Below are 23,611 nucleotides of genomic sequence, written 5' to 3' on the forward strand. Positions count from 1 at the left end.
GGCTGATCCATTAGCTCAGGTTCATCAGGTCCAGAGGGAAGATGACATAGACGGGAACCACAGCTGACCCATAATGGACATTAAGGTGAGAAATAAATCTTTGTTTTTATAAGCCACTGAGGTTTGTGAAGGTCGTTTTTTACCACGGTGTAACTTAGCCTAAGCTGAGAGATAAATAAGTTTTAAGAGAGATGGAATTCCATTTACCTGCATTTATATTATGAATCCCAATAAGCTTGAACTAGATAATCTATAACACATCAACTTCTTCTAACTTAGAATAGGAATTTATTGGGGGAGATATTAAGTAGCTCCTAGAGGCAAGGCTGGAGTTTGGAGAGTGGGCAGGCACCAAAGGGAATCCATGAGGCTGGAGCTGCAGCCATGGCTGGAACGTGAATGACCCGATTAAGATGCTGTCACTGTTAGGTACTGGAAACTGCCACTGGCATTCTGGACGCTAGCACCAGTGGTGGTCACTAGATACTAGAGGCTACCACTACCTGTGCCAGAATGAACTCTGAACTAATCCAGCATCTCTTTGTTGCTTGCCCAAGAGTCAGCTCTTCAAAGAGAGTATCTGATTGCCTAGTCTTGAGTCTCATGGCTGTATTTTTGTTGTCAGGGTACTGGAAGAGCAAGTGTCTCTCCATTGGGACTTTTATAATGAAAAGACTCACAAGATAGTTGGTTTCTTAAGTGTCAGAAAGACCTTCAGATGCTAACCAAACTGCATCCCCCACAAAAGAAAAATATCCCCCACAAACTTAGAAGATAAGCAAACTTGGCTGGGCGCAGTGGCTCATGCTTATAGTCCCAGCACTTTGGGAGGCCGAGGTGGGCAGATCACCTGATATCAGGAGTTCAAGACCAGCCTGGGCAACATGGTGAAACCCCGTCTCTACTAAAAATACAAAAATTAGCCGGACGTGGTGGCGCACCTTGTAATCCCAGCTACTCAGGAGGCTGAAGCAGGAGAATCACCTGAACCCTGGAGGTGGAGATTGCAGTGAGCCAAGATCATGCCACAGCACTCTGGCCTGGGTGACAGATTGAGACTCCATCTAAAAAAGAAAAAGAAAAAGAAGATAAGCAAACTTTACAACTTCTATTGTGTATTTCCATTATGGGGGTTGATATGGTTTGGCTCTGTCCCCACCTAAATCTCATCTTGAGTTGTAGCTCCTATAATCCCCACATGTCATGGGGGGTAATTGAACCATGGGGGTGGGTTTTTCCCATGACAGTGAATAAGTCTTAGGAGGTCTGATGGTTTTATAAAGGGCAGTTCCCGCACACACTCTCTCTTGCCTGCCGCCGTGTAAGATGTGCCTCTGCTCCTCCTTTGCTTTCTGCCATGATTGTGAGGCCTCCCCAGTCATGAGGAATTGTGAGTTCATTAAACCTCTTTTTCTTTATAAATTACTCAGTCTCAGGTATGTCTTTATCAGCAGCGTAAGAACAGATTAATACAGAGGTATGACATAAGCAGTGTAGTATAAATGATTGCATTCTAATTGAAAGTATATGTGATGGATGGACATATTCTAGTCCAGTGCTGTCTGATAGAATTTTCTGTGCTGATGCACATACTCTATATCTACTCCATCAATTGGGTAGCCACTAGCCACACATGCCTATTGAGCAGTGCAAATGAGGCTAATATGACTTAGGAATTGAGTTCTGAATGCTATATCATTTTAATTGGTTTGCATTGAAATTTAAATAGCCACACGTGCGTAGTGGTTACCATATTGGACAGCACAATTCTAGTCCATTCAGGCACCACACCTAATTTTCTTCAGGAAATTCTTCTCTCTTTTTGTGTTAGATTTATTCCTAAGTATTTTATAATTTTGTTACTGAAATTAATATAGTTTTAAATAGATGTTTCCTGTGTTTTGTTGGCTATATAAAGGGAACTTACTTTTGTTAACCACTTTTTATCTAGCCACCTTATTAAACCCTTTCAATGATAGATTTTCTATAGTGTGATTTGGATTTTCTAATCATATTGTCTATGTTTAATAAGTTTGGTTTCTCCCTTTGCAGTCCTCACACTTTTTTGCTTTTATTGCTATGTGCTAGGACCTCCCATGCAATGTCGAAGAGAGTGGTTGGAGGAGACATTCTTACCTTTTCTTTTTCTATTTTAAAGGGCATACATGATGGATTTTAACCATTAAGAATGATGTTTGGTATAGGTTTTTAGTACATATTCTTTATGAGGTTAGGGAAGTCCCTTCTATTCCTGGTTTGCTAAGAGATTACTTATCACAAATGGGTGTTGAATTTAATTGAATGAATTTTTTCTTCATCTATTGAGTTGACTGCATGTTGTTTTCCTTTTGAACTGTTCAACTACCCTTGCATTCCTGATATACATCCAAATTAGTCATTACAAATGAAATTCTATTATTTTCTCTTATTAGTCACTTTTTCCTCCCTCTTTGCAAGTCTAACACTTTTTTAATGAATGCGGGACATAGTATGTAAATGAAACAGAAATGCTCCACATAATGTCTTCCACCAGTGAGGGTTCACCCTTTCCACTTTTAGGCAGATAAAGTGAGGGATTTATCAAATTTAATCAGGGATTTCATTTAGCCAGAGCCTAGCTGTAGCTGTGAGTAGGATCCAGCACCCGCTTGGATTATTTATACTCCTATGGATGGAGTGAGGGTAGGGGAGGTGAGAGGATAAGAAGCTGGTTATGTGAGGGTGATGGCAGTCTCAGCTCTTAAACCAAAAAATAAAGAAAGCTGCAAATGAGCACTGGATATTTAGATAGAAGATCCTGGGGCCGCTGGAAGAGGAACACTTCAGCATCACTATCCTGAGTCTTAGGAGCAGCACATATGGTTTTGGCCATGTCTGTGCGGGCTTATGTCTGAAGGAAATAGTTGCCAAGATAACTGGACTTTTGCCTTTCACTAACCATTATAGCCTAAGACAAAGATTAAATTGGGTGGCCTTATGAAGTACTTTTAAAAGTTTCTTAAAATTGCTTCATTGAAAAACTTCCACTTATTGCCCAAAATAATATTATAACGTGGAATCCAAAATTTAAATAAAAATTACCCAGAATCCTACTGCCATAATGATTCAACTGCTTTGATTTTCCTTGCTGCCTTCCATTCTTTTGTATATAAACACTAATATATACACACTCATACAAACACACACACATATACTTTTCACATAATTGTAACCATGGTGTGTATGCGATTTTCCTTCCATTGCCTTTGAAGTTTAAGTTCAGTTTTTGACTCATGTTCATCAGCAAATCAGTAAAGGGATTGAATTCTTCACTTCATTCCTGAATTTTAATGCTTGTTCCATTTTGCCATTTTTTAATTAACTAAGTTAGGTTATATTTAGAGTGTGGTCAAGAAAGTACAGCACTATTCAACATACACATATTATTTTTAAGAGAATACATTAGATCTTGCATCGCTAGAGAAAGTATTACAATTTTAAGTTCTTCTACCAGTTGTGAAGATTTAATAATAATTTGCCTGTTTTCTTTATTTAGAAAGATTTATTGAAAGCTGCTATGTGCTAAGTTATTTGTGACGTTGTTTGCGAAACTTGTACTACTCTTTCCACAGCCCTTCCCATTGCTGCCTGCTCATTCTTAGGGCTCAACAGGAGTCACCTCCTCATTCCTGCCTTCTCTGGTATCATTACCCTATATTCCCACCTACTGCACCTTGAAATTATTTTCTGCAGTCCATTTGTAATTACACGTTTGTTTAGTTACTTATTGAATGCCTCCTCTAATCTTCTCTAAGCTCTCCTAGAAAAGGAACTGAATCTATTTTGTTAACCAAGATAAAGTCACATAACATTTTTTAAAAAGCTGGTGGATGGGAGCCAAAGTGTGGAGGAGGGTGTTTGTCCTCAGAGAAGAGGATGGTGGCTGGGGACGCCCCCTGAATTCCTCCCATGTCTTATTTACTGCTGTATTCTCAGCACCTAGCACAGCGTACACGCTCACTATATATTTGTTGAATAAATAAGTGTTAACATGAATTGACTTTTCATTTCCTGCAAATCTTAAAATCACCCAAGGGAAGAGACAGTAAATGTCTGTCTATGCTGCAGGCATTGGAGGGATTTGGGTGAGCGTGGTGGTTACCCACAAACTTGAGAGGTGTGAGTTGTGTTGGCTCCTGCCTCCCATGCCTGCCTCCCTTCTGACAGTGTGTAGGTTGACAGAAGGAAGCATGGCAATGGCTTTTGACACCCAGGTTGCCATTTGACAGTGTCCACTGGATAGAATTCATAGGACTCATGAAAGAATATATGTTTTATTTGGTTGAGGGCCAGAATTTTCATTTGCTTACATCAATCTGAGTCTGGAAATTCTGAAATTTGCTCACTGGTGATATCTAGATTAAGGATGATGCCCCTATTCATTTTTGCTTGAGAACTCCTTTTTAAGCATAGCGGTGAAGAAATCCGATTTCTGGCATTTCCTTATACATTGAAATTTTATCTGACTTAAGAATCACTATCAAAAGTTCTATATTCGTGCAAGAAACATGCTGACTTAGTATCTAGGCAAACTGGATAAGTGTGACATTGGTATAAAATATTGAAGATGTACATATTATATAAATATGTAAGTATATAAATAAATGCATTATTAAATACATCAATATATGTTGAAAAGCTATATATTATAAAAAATGCTTCCTCAACCAAATTGGAATTTTTCTTCCATATACTATGTGGTAATGTTCTTTTTCACTTAACATTATATGTTGTTAAGAATTTTCACTCTGGCTTGACTTTAAAGCCAAATATAACAAATTTTGAGTTACTTTTATGTATATTTTATGCTTTTTCCCCTTCTTAGTATGGCTATAGAAGAACATCTATGCAACATTATGACCAAATCTGTTATTCGGCCAAACAACTTTGGAAAAATATCGAATTTGTGACTATTTACATATGTAATATAATGGTGAAATGGCCTACAACTGAGTTCTGTGTTTTTCCTCGTACGTGAAAGTAAAAGCAGTCCAATTATCATCAGTATTTACTTTACCTGAGTCTAGGGCCCACTTACTTGTAGCTTTCTTTTTTTTTTTTTTTTTTTTTTTTTTTTTTAATTCTTGAGACAGAGTCTTGCTGTGTTGCCCAAGCTGGAGTGCAGTGGCACGCGATCTTGACTCACTGTAACCTCTGCCTCCCGGATTCAAGGGATTCTCCTGCCTTAGCCTCCTGAGTTGCTGAGATTACAGGCACGCGCCACCACGCCCGGCTAATTTTTTTGTATTTTTACTAGAGATGGGGTTTCACCATGTTGGCCAGGCTAGTCTCGAACTCCTGACCCGTGATCCATCCGCCTCAGCCTCCCAAAGTGCTGGGATTACAGGCATGAGCCACCACGCCTGGCCACTTGTAGCTTTTCATCAGAGATGCCAGAAGTGATTTCTTTCAGTCTCCAGCTTGAGATGGGGTATTAACTCCCAGGACTCATAGTAATAAGTAGGTGTCATTTAAATAAAAGAATCATTTATGCATAGCAACCTTGGCCTCTTTCTCTCCCATGAGTGATGCATTGGTGTTTACAGAATATAAAGATGAAAATCTTCGTGAGATGAAGGGAGTCAAACTAGGTTAGTTCTTTAATGTTTTCATCAAGGAACAAGTTTATGGAGCAAGAGAGATAGCAACTGTTTATCCAACTTGCATCAGCTTACCAACCACACACGTCCAACAACAAAAATCCCCCAAACTTGCCCTTCAGAGAAAAATCTTTTAACCCACTCTTCTCTTGCACTGACATAGAAATGTGGTTAAGAAGTGAATGGTGGAAGAGACCAGAATATACTAACATTCTTAAATGTTAGTTGGCTAGTATCCAACTGATAGTAACTTTAGAGAAGGTAACTTTCCTTATTCTTAAGGTACTGTAAGCTACACTCAAATGTGTTTGAATGCCTTCTAACATTTTGGAACAGCCTAAGAGTCACTCATGGGACCTTCTTAGAACATTTTTTATGAAAGCTGTTGGGTTTGTCAAGGTTTACTTTAACTCAAAATACAATAATTTCATGAGATCACTTGTTAATAGCTAGTTGGTATTAGCAGTTGCACAGATAAACTCCTATTTTATCACTCCTTGACTATGGTTAGGATGTATGATTTTCAGGTAGCATTTCCTTAATTATCCTGTGGATTGCTTGTTGCAATTTGGCCCAAGGTACATGACTTTTTTTCTATTGGAAAATTAACTCTAATATTCATATATAATGTTTTATGATGTCCTTTTAATGTGTGTTTTAAAAATGATAATGTATATCTCTTCTTCCCCCCAATTTAACAGATTTGTATTTTATAAACGTTTATACATATTTCCTTGGGGAAGTGACCTGCAGATAAGAAACAGATTTCTATCTATGAGAAAAAAATTATTTAAGCTTATGCGTTGTTTTCAGAAGCATTCTAAAATTGCCTTTTTAATTTGTGAGAAACTTTCTCAAATATGACCTTTCTAGTGCTGAATGAAAAGTCATTACCTGAAAATGACTCCCCAGAGAACTGGAGATTATTTAAATTGTTGTGGGCCCCAACATCATAAAAGTGAGATCTTTGTCTTGGAAAATAAACAGACTAAATCTTTTTAAAAGAACTTTTATTTTAGGTTTAGGGGTACATGTGCAGGTTTGTCATGTAGGTAAACTGCCTGTTGCGAGGGCTTGGTGTACAGATTATTTAGTTACCCAGGTAACAAGCATAGTACCTGATACCTAGTTTTTTTCCTGCTCCTTTTCCTCCTCATACCCTCCACCCTCAAGTGGGCCCTGGTGTCTGTTGTTCCTATGTGACCATGCGTTCTCATCATTTAGCTTCTACTTATAAGTGAGAATACGCAGTATTTGGTTTTCTGATAAACAAACTAAATCACAAACAAATTAAATGTATTGAGATGTCACTATGAGTCCCTCCCACTTTCAGGGTTCTGTATCATAGGATTCATGCACTCAACTTCACACATAAAGCAAGGACTTAAGGAGAGCTTCTCCAGTACCACTTTTGCACCATCGCTTTCTATTTAGAGATGACGGAGGCAGTATTTTAACAAGATTAAAGGAAAGTTTTAATAGCTTCATTTAAAAAGTTCTTGTTTTTCCACAATATCACAACTGTTTTCATTTTTCAGCTGCCTGTTTGTTCTTTGTCCGTTTGCCTAGTCGTTTTTATCATTGTAATCACGACATCCTGTGACTGTGCTCATGAGGTCTGTTTATTTCCACTTTACGTAAACTTTTCAAAATGACAGTTATTTCGTACTCGCTCTCGCCCGAACACAGACGGGAGGACACTTGAGGAGCAATCGACCCAAAGGAAAAGCACGATTCAGGCCCCGCCTGCCTCGGCTCCACCTCCCACGGGCCCCACTCCCAGGGCCTCCGCAGCGGGACCCCGCCTTCCAGGCCCCGCCTCCCGGGGCCCCGCCCTGCTTTTCTCATCGCCCCGCCCCGGCCCGTCGCCATGTTGTTCCCTCCGCGCTGGACGGGAGCAGCTGGACCTGGAACCTGGCTGCGGTACCTTCGCTGCCTCCTGCTGTGCAGGTCCCCGACCCTCTCTCTGTCCTCATTGCACCCAGACGGGCCGGCTCAGAGCTCCCGGCTCGTCTTCCGTGTGGCCGCGAGGTGAGCGGGACTCAGGACTCCTTCGGGGCCGGGCGGAGCGCGCGGGTGTCGGGGTCTGAGGGGGCGGCTAGGGCCTCTGGCCGCTGGGGTGGGGTGCGGTGCGCGCGGGGCTAGCGCGGGTCACAAGGCCGCCCCGGGATCGAGGACGGCTGGTTGTCTCCCTGCCTGCTGTCTGACGCAGGAGGAAAGACGGGTCCCCACACCTTTGGGGAGAGGGACGCACGGAAACACACACACACACACACACACACACACACACACACACACACCTTTGGGGAGAGGGACGCACGGAAACACACACACACACACACACACACACACACACACACACAGGGACGCACACAAACACTGGAGAGAGGGAGATACAAAAGCCCGGACACCCGTGCACATACACACGGAGAAATACACCCAGTCACCTGGGAACACACGTACACGCCAGCCTTTCCCCAAGCACTCCGGGACGCACATCCACAGTCCCCAAACCAAATCCTACACCCGAGTGATTAATGTAGGGAAAACAAAGGCGCTCCCACGACTTGATTTTGGCGACCTCTGAAGTTCCACCTAAGCAGAACGTGTTTGCTCGATGTCTTATGACCACTTGGGTGAGGAATTCGGAAAGTAAAGCCAATCTTAGAGGCTGCAGGAGGTTTGGGGGCAGTATCTGATTCAGACGCTGGCTAACGTTTCACGATCGCGTTCCCTTTTTTCTTCCAACTCGGTAAGTAAAAAGGCAAGATGAGAAATTTACGTGCTGAACTTAATAAATAGTTGGTGGATGTATTGCCTTTTTTTTTTTGTAAGGGATGACACATCTCGTGACTACAGTTCTTTTGAGGAATAACTTTTCTGCTAGTTTCCAAATCGGCACGTGACCAAAGTCTTTTCATAGGATTTTAGCGTCCTGATAAAAATCAATGGGCAGAATTTGATTGCTTTTTTAAAAATGTGTTTGTCCTTTGGTCTCTGACACCATTGTAATGGAAAATCCCTACATTGCCTGTACTCTCAGAAGCTGTCCAGTGGAGCAAAACTAGAGATAAAGAAACCTGGAACGATTCAGTTAGGAACTTTTAAGAAGCCAGCCTTTAGTTTTTCCTTTAGAAGATTATGCAGTTATCATGATTGCTTCTCTAGAACTTCAGTGTGTTATTTGGATTCCTAAATCTAAGACAATGCTGTGGAAGTCTGGTGCTTTTAGTATTTTTGTGTCTGCTGTAGTAAATTCCTCGTTTATACTACAAAGTTTCTCTTTTGGAGACTTTTGGGATCTGGGCATATTTTTCGTTTATTATTTGGAATGTTAGAGTAGATAGGCAAAAACTAAGTAGAACATCTATTGGCTTTGACTCCAAGCCGGGTTCTTAAGAGATAAGGGGAATAATACCTTAGTTCTATCACTTCTTTTCCAACCTCTCTCATCTCTTTTTGTTTCTATCTCAACCATTTCTTCTGTCTAGACTACAGTACTCTGGAGGCCTAAAGATAAGATTTTTGAGTTCTCGAAATTTTTTTTTTTTTTTAGCCTCCCCTCATTTCTGGCGCGGTGAATATTCTGTGCGTGTAAATCCTGTACGTACATCATTTCATTTAATTTTCATAGCATTTCTTCAGTAAGAGCTCCATGTTACAGTTGAGGAATTTGGGGGGGGGGCATAGGAAGGTTCAGTCTGTTTTCCAAGATGACCCAGGTTGTGATGGGGTGGAGCGGGGATTCAAAGCAGATCTGGGTAATTTTAGAGTAATGGTTCTCAAGTGGAAGAGAGGACAATTTTGTCCTCCTAGGAGATATTTTGCAATGTCTGCAGGCATTTTTGATTCACACCTGGGGGCAAGGGAGGTGCTGCTGACATCTAGTGGGTAGAGGCCAGGGATGCTGCTAAACATTCTTTTTTATTTTTATTTTTGTTATTTAATTTTTAATTTTTGCTGCTAAACATTCTATAACCTACAGGACAGCCCCCCACAACAAAGAGCTGTCTAGCCCAAAATGTCAGTAGTGCCACAGTTGAGAAACCTTGCTTTTCAGCAGTCCGAGTAATCCCAGAGCTTACATTTCAACTGCTTTTGTAGTTTTTCAAATGCAATGTCATATTCCTATTTGGGATACTTCATCATTTTAACAGTGAGCAGGGGAAAATTCTCTCTACTGAGAAGCATATTTACTTGAAAGATTAAAGAGTGAGTGGCTGGGCACGATGGCTCACGCCTGTAATCCCAGCACTTTGGGAGGCCGAGGTGGGTGGATCACGAGGTCAGGAGTTCGAGACCAGCCTGGCCAACATGGTGAAACCCCGTTTCTACTAAAAATACAAAAATTAGCCAGGCGTGGTGGCGGATGCCTGTAATGCCACCTACTCAGGAGGCTGAATTCAGGAGAATCACTTGAACCCGGGAGGCAGAGATTGCAGTGAGCCGAGGTCACGCCACTGCACTCCAGCCTGGGCGACAGAGTGAGACTCCATCTCAAAAAATAAATAAATAAATAAAGGGGGCAAATAATTTCTGGTAGCAGAATCTGTTTTTTGTTTTAAGGCAAAAATGACAAAAAGAACTTTAGAGCTATTCAGAGCCATTAAAGTGGACTTAGACAGTTTAGTTTCTGCATTATTTCAGTTGTCTGAGCAGCCTGTGGGGCACTGATACAAAGGTGCTGATGAGAAGGGCAGTGGGGAGTCCTAACCTTCCTGAAACTTACAGTCCAATCACAGTCATAAGATTAGGTTCTGACATCATCCTAGAACAGAATTTATTGCCTGGGCTACTCAAGGACAGGGGCCAGGTGTTCATTTAAAAAAAAAAAACAAAACAGGCTGAGTGTGGTGGCTCATGCCTGTAATCTCAGTGCTTTGGGAGACCCACACAGGAGGATCACTTGAGCCCAGAAGTTTGAGACCAGCCTGGGCAACATAGTGAGACACCCGTCTCTACAAAAACTAAACTTAAAAAAAAATTAGCCTACCTCAGTGTGGTGGTGCATGTCCCAGCTACTCTGGAGGCTGAGGCAGAAGGACGACTTGAGCCCTGGAGTTCAAGGCTACAGTGAGTCATGATCGCACCACTGCATTCCAGCCTGGGCAATAGAGTGAGACCTTGTCGCTAAAAAAAAATAATAATAATTAAAGAAAACAACTCCACACTTGGCACAGAAGTACCTGTGTCACGGTGTTTACTGTGGGCAGACTTAGATGAAATGGGGAAAACTTGATGTGTTTGTTACAGTTTTGTACGGTTAACCACGTGTGAATATTTACAAGAATCCAATTGAGAAGCCATTCTTGTTGAGCATAAAATTCATCCTTAAATTTCACCTCACCAGAGAAATAGTTATGCCTGCATTTTGTCACTGGAATCAAGAAATAAATGATGAATTTTTAAATGACTTTGCCATAACTTTCTGGTGTTTTCCAGTCTTTTTTTTCATTTTCATGCCTATTTAAGAGCAGACCTTTCAAAATATGTACTGCTTCATTCTGGTGGCAGAATTAGGTGAACTTTGGGAGGGAATGGTTGACTGGAGCAGTCAAAAAGGATCGCATCTCTTTTTAGGCATCACTGTGAGTGTTATTCATGCAATCAACATGGCATCTTTTTGTCGGTAGCTTGGTTTTTGACTCATGCCAATACACAGCACGTTCTTTGCTGATGAATAGATTTCTCTGCCTCTTCAGGAGTTGTCTGCTATGGGGTAGGGAGGATGTTGAGTTACACACCTCAAAATGATTGCTAGTGCATACACACGGAATCTGACAAAAGTGACATGTTTTATTCTGGGAAGGGTCGAGAGAAATTGGTGCCAGAGTTGTCTTGTTTGATCATTAATTGGCTTACTCCTCCGCCCAACTTAGGTCACCACATTTCCTTCTGGGTAAAATGAGATGGCTGTGCTTTATAATCTCTAGGAGATTATATGACACAAAGTAGAGGCAGCAAATTATTAGCTTCCAAGGAGTTCTGCCCAAGCAATGTGTTAGTTAAGCAGCAGGAGGAAGTAAGCCAAATGGAAGTGTGTGTGTGTTTGGGCAACGCATCTAACTTGAAAGCTGTATAGATAATAAACTCATCAGTCAAAACCAAGCGTAAGAGAATAGGATTTGTGACTAAGTAGGCCATCAACAGAGAACATTTATTAAGGACTTTTTTTATAGAGGAGTGAGGGTGAACTCAAAAAATGTTTCAGGGAGTTTGGCGGAAAGCTATGATGCAATTGGAAGGCGAGGATGCCTGAGGGAGGAGACCTGGAGCCACCTAGGTGTGTAGGCAGAGGGGAGGGAGGTCGGAGGCGGTCCCAGGCCATGTTGCCAGAGAGCCCAGGAGTGCCAGGGCTAGTTAGATAACTTGGAGGAGAAATCTCTCTTTCTCAACATGACTCTTGATACTGAGCATGTTGTGAACCTGTGTGCTCTGGGTATTTCCACATTCTGGATTTTTCCAATCCTTTTGTTAATTTTTGACTGTGATGAGTTCAGGCGTTGGAACACTGTTGTTTATTATGAGTACAGTGAGGATGAATAGATGTAAATGAATGTAAGTAAGGTAACAGCTGGATCTGCCTGAGGTGGAGAGAGACTGGGTGTGAAAAAAAACGGAGAAGTGAAACAGGCTGTCCCGGCTTCACATTCTGGCTGCATGGAAGCCAGCTCATTGCATTCTCCAGGAGTTCTCTGGGAGTCTGTGGACACAGACTCCACTTTTGTCTTAGGCCTGACTTGTACAAACGTATTCTGTTGTTTGACAGGGGATGGAGAAACACTATAGAACAACTGGACATATTCATTTCATTGCCACATTCTTTATTCAAGTGTGACAGAGAGCAAAGCAGTATAAAGGAGTTGAACTGACTACTGTAGTTTAATTTCAAGTTCGTGTGAATTGGATTAGATTTTTGGGTACAGAAGCTAAGGTAATTTCCGAAAGGTTAGTGCGAATAAGACTGTCTGTGTTCTCAGCGTTGGAAAAACCTGGGGGAAAAAAAGCCTTACAGACTTCTGTTTCTAGAACTTGCTGTGCAGAACTCTAACAGGTAGGAGTGTTTATGCAGCTAGGTGACTGCCCTGGTCTGTGCAGTTTCACACCTGTGTATTTGATCAGATGTATATACCTGGAAATACATACATAATGTGGTTGGAAGTCAGATCAGAACTGCCTGAGGACTACCCATTGGTGAATGCAGAATGTTCTTTGGAATGAGTGCTAATATTCTTAAATAACATTTAAAAATGGTTGTTTGGGAGCAAACAGTTGCCACCCTCATAATCCACTTTAATTTGTGCCCAGTACTTGATTTTTATCACAGCAGTCTTGGAAAACCTAGCTTCATGAAGATATTATGTCATCGAAAGGAATGCGGCACAATCTAATTAACTCCCCTCCAGTGTGGTGCCCTACAAATGTCAAGTATCCGTGTTTCCCTCAGAATTTAAAATAGCCTGCCCTGCCCCTGTGAATTTGCCATGATGCTTTGGGGCACCTCAGCATGCAGTTTGGGAACCTTAGGATTAGAAGTTGGTATTATTGGCTCTAGTTTATGGACTACAAGGTTTAGCGGTAAGGAGAAAAGGCATCAAAGTCCCTTTTTAATTCTCCATCCCACCTTCCAGTATCTGTAAGCTTTTCCCTTGGGCCCCTCATTTCCCCCAGAGCTTTGCAGTTTTGGGATGCTACCCTTTTAGTTGCTAAACTGAGGGGAGGGACACAGAGGAAAGAGACTGCAGTTGAGGTTTCCTGTGCAGATGGTCCCTCCAGCTCCACTTTCCTTTGTGCTTTCTCTCCATTTTCTACTGGGTGCAATACTTTATGAAGTGGGTCTGCTAAGGTGGCACAAGGATGTGGGTCATGGAATCTACAGCCTTTCGGGGACCCCTTGAGCTTCCGGACCCGGCCCGTCTGGAGAAGTCTCAAGAAGTGCCCGTGTGCTGTTCAGTTCTTTTCCAGTTGTCTGGTGGGAATCAGCTTTCTCATTGTTGGCTGCTGCTTTCCGCATTAGGTTTCATTGTCTCTTCACTCTGTCACTCCCAGACCATTTGCTTTCCACTTTCTAAATTTTGTTGCTGTCTTGCATCTACAGTTGTTCTTTCTTGGTGTCCTTTTTGGATTTGTACCTTATGTAGACCTTTTCTGTCACTGGGTGGGAGTGAAGATAACACATACTTGACCTGCCCTATTTAATTAGACCTGGGGAAGTTTGTGGACTTGTTTACTGATCTATAAAACATGGATGATAGTGTCCAACTTGCAGGTGATTTTAAGGTGCTGTATGCCAGGTACCTAGTAGATATTCAGTTAATAGTGGCTGCTAATATAATTATAGCCATAGCATTTATTATTTGAGCAAGCAAGGCAATAGCAATAGGTAGTGCGAAAAGTGGACATATTTCATGTGTGGCTGAATGAAGTGCGTAAGAGAAAAGAAGAAAGAGATTTTCGAAATGGAGAAAATAATTAGCTCAGTTTTAGATATGTTGAATTTGAACTACCATCAGGGTACCAGATGAACATATTATACAAGGGGTTGCAAATTCTTGTCTGGCCCAGACATGCAGAGGTAGACTTTAGGAGTCACTGATTTTTATAGCCCGGGGAGATACCATCTGGAAACAGGTAAGGGTTTCAGTCTCGTGAAATAGCTTCATGAAGAGCTTGTCAGGAAAGGGAGCTGTCTATGTTTTAGAAAGCTAAGGGACCAAGGAGGAGAGAAAGCAGAACCTATTATCAGAGTGGTTTTATGGACAATTAGGAAACATTTTCAAGAGGATTACTGCCAGGCTGTTTGGACCTGATAGATGCAGTAATGGGTGGTGAGTCCTGGCTCAGACTTGAAGGTCTCCCCTGTGCCTCTAGCTAGTTGTGTGTAAGAAAGACACTTTCCCAGTTAGGCCTCTGTTTCCTTACTTGTTTTTAAAAAACACTTGAGGCCAGGCGCGGTGGCTCACACCTGTAATCCTAGCACTTTGGGAGGCCAAGGAGGGAGGCTTGCTTGAGCCCAGGAGTTCCAAGACCAGCCTGGGCAAGATGGTGAGACCTTGTCATTACAAAATATAAAAAAAAAAATTAGCCAGTCTTGGTGGTCTGCGCCTGTAGTCCCAGCTACTCTGGAGCCTGAAGTGGGGGGATCACTTGAGCCTGGGAGTTTGAGGCTGCAGTGAGCTATGATCATGCCACTGCACTCCAGCCTGGGTGGTAGAGAGAGACTCTGTCTTTTAAAAAAAGAAAAAAGACTTGGGTACCCTTCTAAGATTTTAGTTCATGCACATCCAGACAGATCGCTATACCTGAGAGAATTCACTGTCTACTAGCTGGGCCTCAGGTGGAATTGCTGTTCAAACTTGCAGGTGTTTTCTAGAAACATACACAATAAAGTCCTGAGAGAAGAACTTTTCCCTGTATTCACCTTAGGGTTGTATGTGCCGTAGGGCATTCAGATGAGGACTGAGAAAAAGCCGTTGGATTGGCCATTAGGAGGTCTTTGGTGACTTTTGCTGACACTCAGGGGAAAGGATGGAGTGGGAGCCCTGGTGTCCTATAAGCTGAGCAGAGAGTTAATCAGGTTTGCAGGCAGATTGAGAAATGGGTAGTGATGGGCAGAGTGAGGCTGGGTTTGGAAAGCTTTTTGTGAGAAAAGTCAGTTTCAACACTTCGATAGGGCAGACCTGGGGGATCATTGACAAAGTGACAGTTACATTGGATAAACTGAACTTGATGAAGAGCTGCCTGTAGTGTTGAGCTGGTGACAACTTCCCTGCAGAATGGTATTTGGGAGCCTCTAGTCTAGTTGAGTCCTATATACCAGACATAGCTGCCCCTTTTTAAATATATCTTCTTAGGAAATCCTCACTCCTTGTAATTAACTTTTCTAACAGTCGAGAAGTTTCCTTTTGCTGTGGCTCCATGCCTTGTGGAGCCCCTCAGTGAGTTTGTATAGTTCTGTAATCCCTGGCTTTGTCTGCTGTAAATTAAAGACATTTAGTTTCTTATCTAACTGGAAGGGAGGCCTCAGAACCAGTATTTCTTTAGGTGATAGCAGAACTTTGCAGATCATTTTTGATTTGTGTTTTGCTGCTTTAATATATTTTTCTGACATATATGTTCAAATTCATTCCTTTCATAAATTGTTTTTCTTCCTGAAATAGCTACCTTTAATTCCCCATGTTCTCATCTTGTGACTTTTATCTATGTCTTTGCATTTTAATTCTGTCTTCCAATGCGCACTCTTTTCTTTATTGTCACAAAGTATTGTAAGTGCCTTTTACAGGTAAGTGCCTTATCGCAGGTAGATTTATGCTTGGTTCTTAAAACCTAAGCAAAACAAAAAATCAAAACATTATCCTCACTTCTCAGGACTAGCAATTTCCCATGAGTAAGGCAGTTCACTGAACTATCACAGTTTATGGTCAAAGTGTAACATTCATAAAAGTCTCATGGGTGAGGGAGAGAAAGAGGAAATACTGCTAAAGACAAAAAGTCTTGAAGGGTGTTAAGAGCTACAGAAATGGATCACACATAACACACAAATGATGCAGGCATGTAGCAATCATTTCTTGGTGTCCAAACTCCTTTAAGATCTGATGAAACCTTTTTTGTTCTTTCCAGGAAAAAAGCACAAGCACACAAGCCTCCACCAATGCTCTCATCCTTATTTCACATGTGATTCTAGGGAGTGTATATTCCCCCTGAAGCTCATTTCATGGACTCCCAATTAACCACACTCTAGGCCTGCACTGTCCAGCACAGTTCCCACTAGCCTCATGTAGCAATTTAAACTAGTTAAAATTAAGTGAAAAGTTCAGTTCTTCAGTTAGACCAGCTATTTTCCAGTGCTCAATAGCCACATGTGGTTAGTGGCTACCATATTGGGCAGTGCAGATTATAGAACATTGTCATCATTGCAGAAGGCTCTGTTGGATCCTGCTGCACTAGTTTCATGATGGTTTAAGATTTAGTTCCTTAACTAAGTCTTCTTTTTCTTTTTTTCTTTTTTTTGCCCTTCTCACTTCCTCCCTTCCCACTACCCCCACCACTGTTAGTGATTAGTTAGCATACCTACAGAGGTACCTTGTTTTAAGAAAAAAGTTAACATAGTTCTTAAAAGTTAAATTAGCTGATTCAGCTTCAAAAAAAGTTACTTAATTGAAATAAGTTCTTTCAATAGGGGAGGTACTCTGACATAGTGATAGTATGGTTTGATAATACAGTTTTTCTCCTCTAGCTGCCTCCTGTTCTTGAGGTAATGCTCAGTGATTAACTAGATAGGACTAGATAATTTATTTCACCTTGGCAGGTCTTGCCTCCAGGTTGGCCTATTCCTATGGTATTTCCTTTTCTTTCTTTTGCTTCTTCCTGCACACTAAATATGGTATTTTCTAGTATTTTTCTTACTTCTTTCTTTATATTTTTTGGTAACTTCTTGCTGTAGAGTTGGTACCCATTAGACGTAATGACTTTCCTTGACTTGCTTCTTGTTCATAAATTTCCGTAAGACAATCAGGAAGTTTTTAGAAACAGTGGAACCAATTAGACTGTTAAGTGAGACACGCCTAAATTAAGCTATGAGGAAATAAATACAGCTCCAGCAAAAATAATTTTCAGATTATCCATACTTTTGTTTCCCTGGTTTTCTTTGAACCTCACTTTCTCAAGCTATGAAGTGAAGTGAAGTGATACGTACACCTCTAAGTAGGACATTCAGGGTGAATCCAAAGGAACTTGTGAATTTGACAAAAAAAAAAAAAAAAAAATCTGTTCCTAAATTTAAACCAGGAGTGATAAATTCAATTTAAGTTTTTGGAGGGGTTACAGAATATGTGTTTTAAAATTCAAGTTTTGAGAAGGCAGTTTACAAATGATGCCTGCTCTCCCTTTGGCAGCTTATTAAGGAATGTAGTTGTTTTTCAGCATTTGCCAGCTCCCTGTCGCAGTCAGGGAGCTTAAAGTGGGATTCTCATTGGGATTGCAAGTAAGAATCAATTTTTTTGTTCCTTCCCACACATTTTAATAGACTTCAAAAATAGAATGCGGGGAGAACTGATAGAGAAACAAAGAATTTTAAGTACAGAAAGCACAAATAGAATAATAATAGAATAACAAGAATAAAAGAGGAAGTAATACACTCTTCGTTCTCAATTTAGCATTTATTTGCACCTCACCAAATGTAGAGCATTGTACGAGAAGTGGCAGAACAAAAAAAGGGACAAGTGAATGGATGCAATTAGGTGTTGTGTGTCCCTCCCAGGGGGTTGACATTGTAATTAGGAAACAAGACAGAAGGTGATTAGAACATAAGTACATGAGAGTTGTAAAGAGGTGGAAATGATGATGAGAGTGAAGAAAAGAGAAAGATTAGGTTGCTAGGGCGGCCCTGGCTTCCTACATGAGGTGATCTGGACTGGGCCTGTGATGACTAAGATGGTCATAGCCATCAAAGTAGAGAGGGGCCTCGCAGGCCAAGGTAACAGCCCGAGCAAAGATATGGACAGAAAATGGCAGTGATAGGTGTGGGGATGGTGAGTAGTAGTGATATAATTGGTGCAGGCTTGTAACTGATGTTGGATAGCTCTTTGAATGCCATGCTCAAAAATCTTGTATAATAAAAATAATAAATAAATTGAATTTAGTTATCTGTAGGAATGGAGACAATTAGATCCAGGACCAATAAAAAAAGTCTAACTTCAATCACATACACAGTCATATTAGAGATTTATATTCTTTTTTTTTTTTTGGAGACAGAGTCTCACTCTGTCACCCAGGCTGGAGTGCAATGGCACAATCTCGGTTCAGTGCAACCTCCGCCTCTCCAGCGGTCCTCTTGCCTCAGCCTCCCAGGTAGCTGGAACTACAAATATGTACCATCACACCTGGCTAATTTGTGTATTTTTTGTAGAGATGGGGTTTCACCATATTGCCCAGGCTGGTTCCTGATCTCTTGGGCTCAAGTGATCTGCCCATCTCGGCCTCCCAAAGTGCTGGGATTACAGGCATGAGCTACTGTGCCTGGCCAGCAGAATTATATTCTTGATGCTTGGACCTTGAGGCTTTCTGGTCTTCCCCTTGGTTTATTGTAGTGTATGGCTTTGGAAGCCAGCAAGGGGTTGGAGAAGGCTAAAGAAAAGGGTACTACTGAATAACTATTCGTGAACAATTGATAATATAAAAGTACATAATAGAAAAGTTGGGAAAATAGTGTTATAAGAAGGAAAGGGTTAATATAAAATGTTCTTTCGTCTTTTGAATTTTGCGGTATCTGCTGGCAATGTGGTTCATTTTTTTTCCTGCCAGTGACCTGCTTATCCAACTTTATATTCGGATTAGTGTATGACACATACAGCATATGTTGGTACCAGCACGTGGTATGGGAATCCTAAAGTAGTGTCTGTTGTACATGTAAATGAGTTATTTAAAGGGATGCTGCTGAAGGGACAAGGAGAACATTTGTAGCTCTAGTTGTGTAAATCCAATTCTAGGGTCATATTTTTAATTCTCAGGAGATTTGCGTATGTATTTTCACATACAGTAATTTTTTTTTTTTTTCAAGGCAGGGTCTCGTTCTGTCACCCAGGCTGGAGTGCAGTGGTGTGATCACAGCTCACTGCAGCCTTGACCTCTCCCAAGCTCAGGTGATCTTCCTACCTCAGCCTTCCGAGTAGCTGGGACTACAGGCATGCGCCACCACGTCCAGCTAATTTTTGTATTTTTTGTAGAGATGAAGTTGCACCATGTATCCCAGGCTGGTCTCAAACTCCTGAGTTCAAGTGGTCTGCCTGCCTTGGCCTCCCGTAGTGTTGGGTTTACAGGTGTGAGCCACGGCACCTGGCCGAATTCACCCTTTTAAAGTATACAATTCACTGGTGTTTATAGTATATTCACAGAGTTGTACAACCATCATTACTATCTAATTCCAGAATGTTTTTATTACCTCCCTCCAAAAAAAACCGCATACCAATTAGCAGTCACTCCTCCTTTACCTGCCACCGCCCCCCGCCCCATCCCTTGGCAGCAATGAATCTACTGTCTCCATATCTGCCTATTCTGAACATTTTATATAAATGGAATCATATAGTAGGTAGGCTTTTGTTCTGACTTCCTTCACTTAGCATAATGTTTTTGAGGTTTGTCTACATTACAGCATTGCATGGATGTATGCTGCATTTTATTTATCCATTCATCAATTGATGGACATTTTCTTTCTTTTTAGGGGAAGGTGGTTTGATAATAGTATGGGTATGCACTTTTTTGGTGCAATCTAAAACATTGACAACTCAAAAATGTATGGACATTTCTGTAATTGTATAGTACATATCCATATAATGTGAGTTTTTTAAGAGAGCATGTTTCATTTTTACTAGACATAGTAGACATGTCAGTTACAGAATTCCTTATGGTAAATGGTGGAGGCACACACAGGGTGGTTAGGAGTGTCGAGGAAGGGAGTTCAGTTGGAGATATCCAGTAGGTGTTCGGGAGATGAGGTCTAGCTACATCCGCACAGGTGACTAGGAGTTAGACAGGTAAAGGGCCAGGGATTTGAACGTGAACAAGGTAAAGCATGAAGTCATATAGTAAATATCTTACTGGAGGATCAAGTGTGAGGTACAGCCACCTCAATTTTCAGTCGTAAGCCTAGCTGACACTGTTAGTAGTGGAGAGGGATCGTAGCGGCATCCATCCCAGCTTGTCCAGGGCCTTCCTCCCCACCTCACCCACAGCCCTTCTCCCACTGCATCCAGTTAGCTTTCTGGACTCCTTATCTGACCAGGTCACCCACTGCTGAAGCTATTTCAGAGACTCCCCATCATTCCTAGAGTACAGGCAGAAATCCTTCCCGTGGCTTCTACTCCCCTCCCTGCTCCTGGGCCTCTTCCTTCAGTCCCGTCTTTGTAGCATACTCTTCACTCTCCAGCCTCCAGGTGCTCGGGCCTACCTTGAATTCTCCCAGTTCATGCCAGAGCCAGGCTTCTTTGGCATGGATTGGTCCCACTTTCTGGTTCCTGCTCCCTCCTCTTTTCTCATAGTTTTTTCTTGCTCTTGCTGAGCTTAATCTGTGATCACACCTACTTCCCCTGGGTCAGATCCCCTCCAGCAGAATCAGACTTTCGCGAGGGCTGTGTTCTCATGGCAGCACATGGCTAAAATGATCATGGAGACATTGCTTTGGAAGCATCACACTAGAAACCGATGTACAGTCTCTCATTAACACAGCCTAGTTTCCCTCCGATGTTGGAAGTTACCTCTTTTTCCTTAACTGCAGCTTAGCAAGTGAAATAGTTGGCTTGTGTTACAGGATCATGTTTGCATGTAAATTAAGTCCCCCAGGTGGCTGAACTCTCATGGACTCAGGCAGCTCCGTAAGATAGTGGCATGGGGAATCTGAGTCTGATTGAGAGAGGCCCAGGTTTACACATTGTGCATCTCACTCACTGAGGGAGATGGTGGGCAGAATCCCTTGCACTATTTTAAGTTGTTCTTTGATTTTTGGCTGAGTGTGAATAGTTGTACTTTATACTATATACCTCTCATTTTATGAGGTACAGTTGTGACTTAAATGCATTTGTATGTGGATGTCACCTTCGCCCAACTATAAGCTCCACAAACTTGGGACTGTATGTGTGGCTTGTATCTTCAGGGTCTGGCTCATAGCAGGCACTCACTAAATACTTACTGAAAAATTACTTTCCCAGTCGTTCTACCAAATGGTAAGCTTCTGCAAAATTTGACTCATTTCATGTAAAACATGTTTTAAACTACTTAAACTCTAATAAAGCATAGACACATGTGCTTTATGCTACATGTCAGTAAGATTGGAGATTACTGGTTCTGTCGGGTTAATCTTGTTCTTGAGCAGATTTTGAAATAAAGCAAGTGGTTGAAAGATTCTTACCATTTGCAATTGCTTATTTTCATTCTACCTGCAGCAACAACAGTAGAACCTCAGAAACAGATGCATAGGCAGTTGGGATTGACGTAGCCTAGTGGGTTAAGTGCCTGGGCTTTAGAGTCAGTTGGCCGTGTTCATATCTTACCCCCGCCTTTCACTAGGTGTGTGACCTTGACCATGCATGTAACCTCTCTGAGTCAGTATCCTCATGTGTAATAGATACTAAGAGACTTGTGAGGAATAAACACAGTGTTGTAGCTTGCATAACATACCGGGCTTAATGCTAGCTGCTATTGTTGTTGCATCTTCAACCCCAAATGTCAGGATTTTGAAGCGTCTCATTTTATTATTAATTGTATTTTATAAATTAAGGACTGCTATATGTAAGTCCCACAAAAATGCCCTTTGCTTTAAAAAGTGGTGGGTGGGGAGGGTGGTTGAAACCTTTGGTTCAGACCAATAGAGGCTAGTACTTTAGCACAGTTACACATAGTGATCACTGGGAGACCTTGACATTGAATTTGGACTCTAGGACTAGGATCCTTCAGCTTCCTAGTGTAGGCCTATATCGTCCTCTAATTTGTTCTGCCTGTTGCCATTACTGAAGGTTGATGTAAGACATGACCATAAAAAGAACCTGTCTGTAAAACTGCCAGTGAAGACTTATTCATGTATTCATTTCACAGACACTCTTGCACTCCTGTAATGAGCCTGGCACTGTGATGAAACACTTTTCCTCTGTTGTTTGAGTGCATCTTCTCAACAACCCTAGGAGGTAGGTACTGCTGTCACTGTTGTTCCCATGAGGATTCAGGATGTTAAATAGTTCGCCCATGGGGCTGTGCTCATGGCATTTGGTGCCAGGAACAAGTTCTCTTTTCTGAGTGTGCTTTGATTTGCACAGAAACAAGAGCGTTTTCATTTTTGCCTTGGCTGCCTGGAAGCTGGGCTCCCTTGAGCCTTAGCCTGACCTTTCCTGTATCATGTTGGTGCCCCTCCCTCACATGGCCCTTTTGTCTTCCCTTTTGTGTTATCTTCATTTTATTCTCTGGAATATGACTCATTCTCAGCCACCCAAAATTTCGGCAGGTTTTAAAGAATGAATGAAATATTGTACATTTCCTCTTGATATAATTTCATATCTGTCTCTGAATGTGAAACTTAGAAAACAAGATGGATAGATGAAAAACTTCTTGAAAAACGTAATGATTAAAGTAGAATATTTGATTGTAGGACTTTTTTGGACTGAGAAAGGTTATGGAAAGTATTCAGGTTTTTCTTTTAAGTTAAGAATCTGGCTGCTAATAGAAGTCAGATACTGTACTTTAACATTTTAATTCTTCATTTTACTCTCAAAATTATGAAAACATACACTGTTAAGGTGAGTTTTCTAATTTTTTTCTTTGTAGATAATGATGCTTGAACAATTAAATTCAGGTAAAATTTATGACCTATGTAATATGCTTTTCTTATATAGATTTCTTTTTTTTTTTTTTTTAAGATAGAGTCTAGCTGTGTCACCCAGGCTAGAGTGCAGTGGCGCAATCTCGGCTCACTGCAACCTCCGCCTCTCGGGTTCAAGCAATTCTCATGCCTCAGCCTTCTGAGTAGCTGGGATTCCAGGCATGCGCTACCACACCTGGCTAATTTTTGTATTTTTAGTAGAGATGAAGTCTCACCATGTTGGCCAGGCTGGTCTCGAACTCCTGACATCAAGTGATCTGCCCGCCTCAGCCTCCCAAAGTGCTGGGATTACAGGCATGAGCCACTGCTCCTGGCCCCTTATTCAGATTTCTTCATAGAATTTAGCAGAATTACTAATGTTTTAACCTTGGCGAAAATTGTCTTTGGACAGTCATTTTAAACTGTGAAGTATAAGAGACTTCACATTACCTTTTTAGGCAAATTTTGAAAATAACGTAGTAGGATCCCTTTATTTAACTTATACTAAAGAAATTTCAAAGGATTTTACTGTTTTTAAAGAAAAAAATAATATTTTTAATGTCTGTAAGCTGATTGTGATTATATTATGGGTAGATCGAATGAAACTGGCTTTTGTTAGATGTCATTGGTA

General features: G+C 41.3%; 1 protein-coding gene across 6 annotated transcripts in view; it reads left to right on the forward strand.

Moving 5' to 3' along the window:
• RAB9A (RAB9A, member RAS oncogene family) overlaps window positions 1-23,611 on the forward strand; it is a 28,241-nt gene continuing 4,630 nt past the window's right edge. For 3 of the 6 annotated variants that reach the window (XM_065538593.2, XM_065538592.2, XM_045384463.3), the window contains exons 1-2: window positions 7,507-7,670; window positions 22,224-22,312. Coding sequence is in view for 2 of the 6 variants with exons in the window: in XM_074030254.1 (XP_073886355.1) it covers window positions 74-85; window positions 7,329-7,670; window positions 22,224-22,286 (417 nt within the window). In the remaining 4 variants the exon portion in view is untranslated. Of the gene's footprint in view, window positions 86-7,328; window positions 7,671-22,223; window positions 22,313-23,611 lie in introns of those variants that run through there. The other 3 variants (XM_074030254.1, XM_074030253.1, XM_005592989.5) reach the window with 3 other exon arrangements.

Source organism: Macaca fascicularis, chromosome X (assembly GCF_037993035.2).
Source record: "Macaca fascicularis isolate 582-1 chromosome X, T2T-MFA8v1.1".
Taxonomy (NCBI): Eukaryota; Metazoa; Chordata; class Mammalia; order Primates; family Cercopithecidae; genus Macaca; species Macaca fascicularis.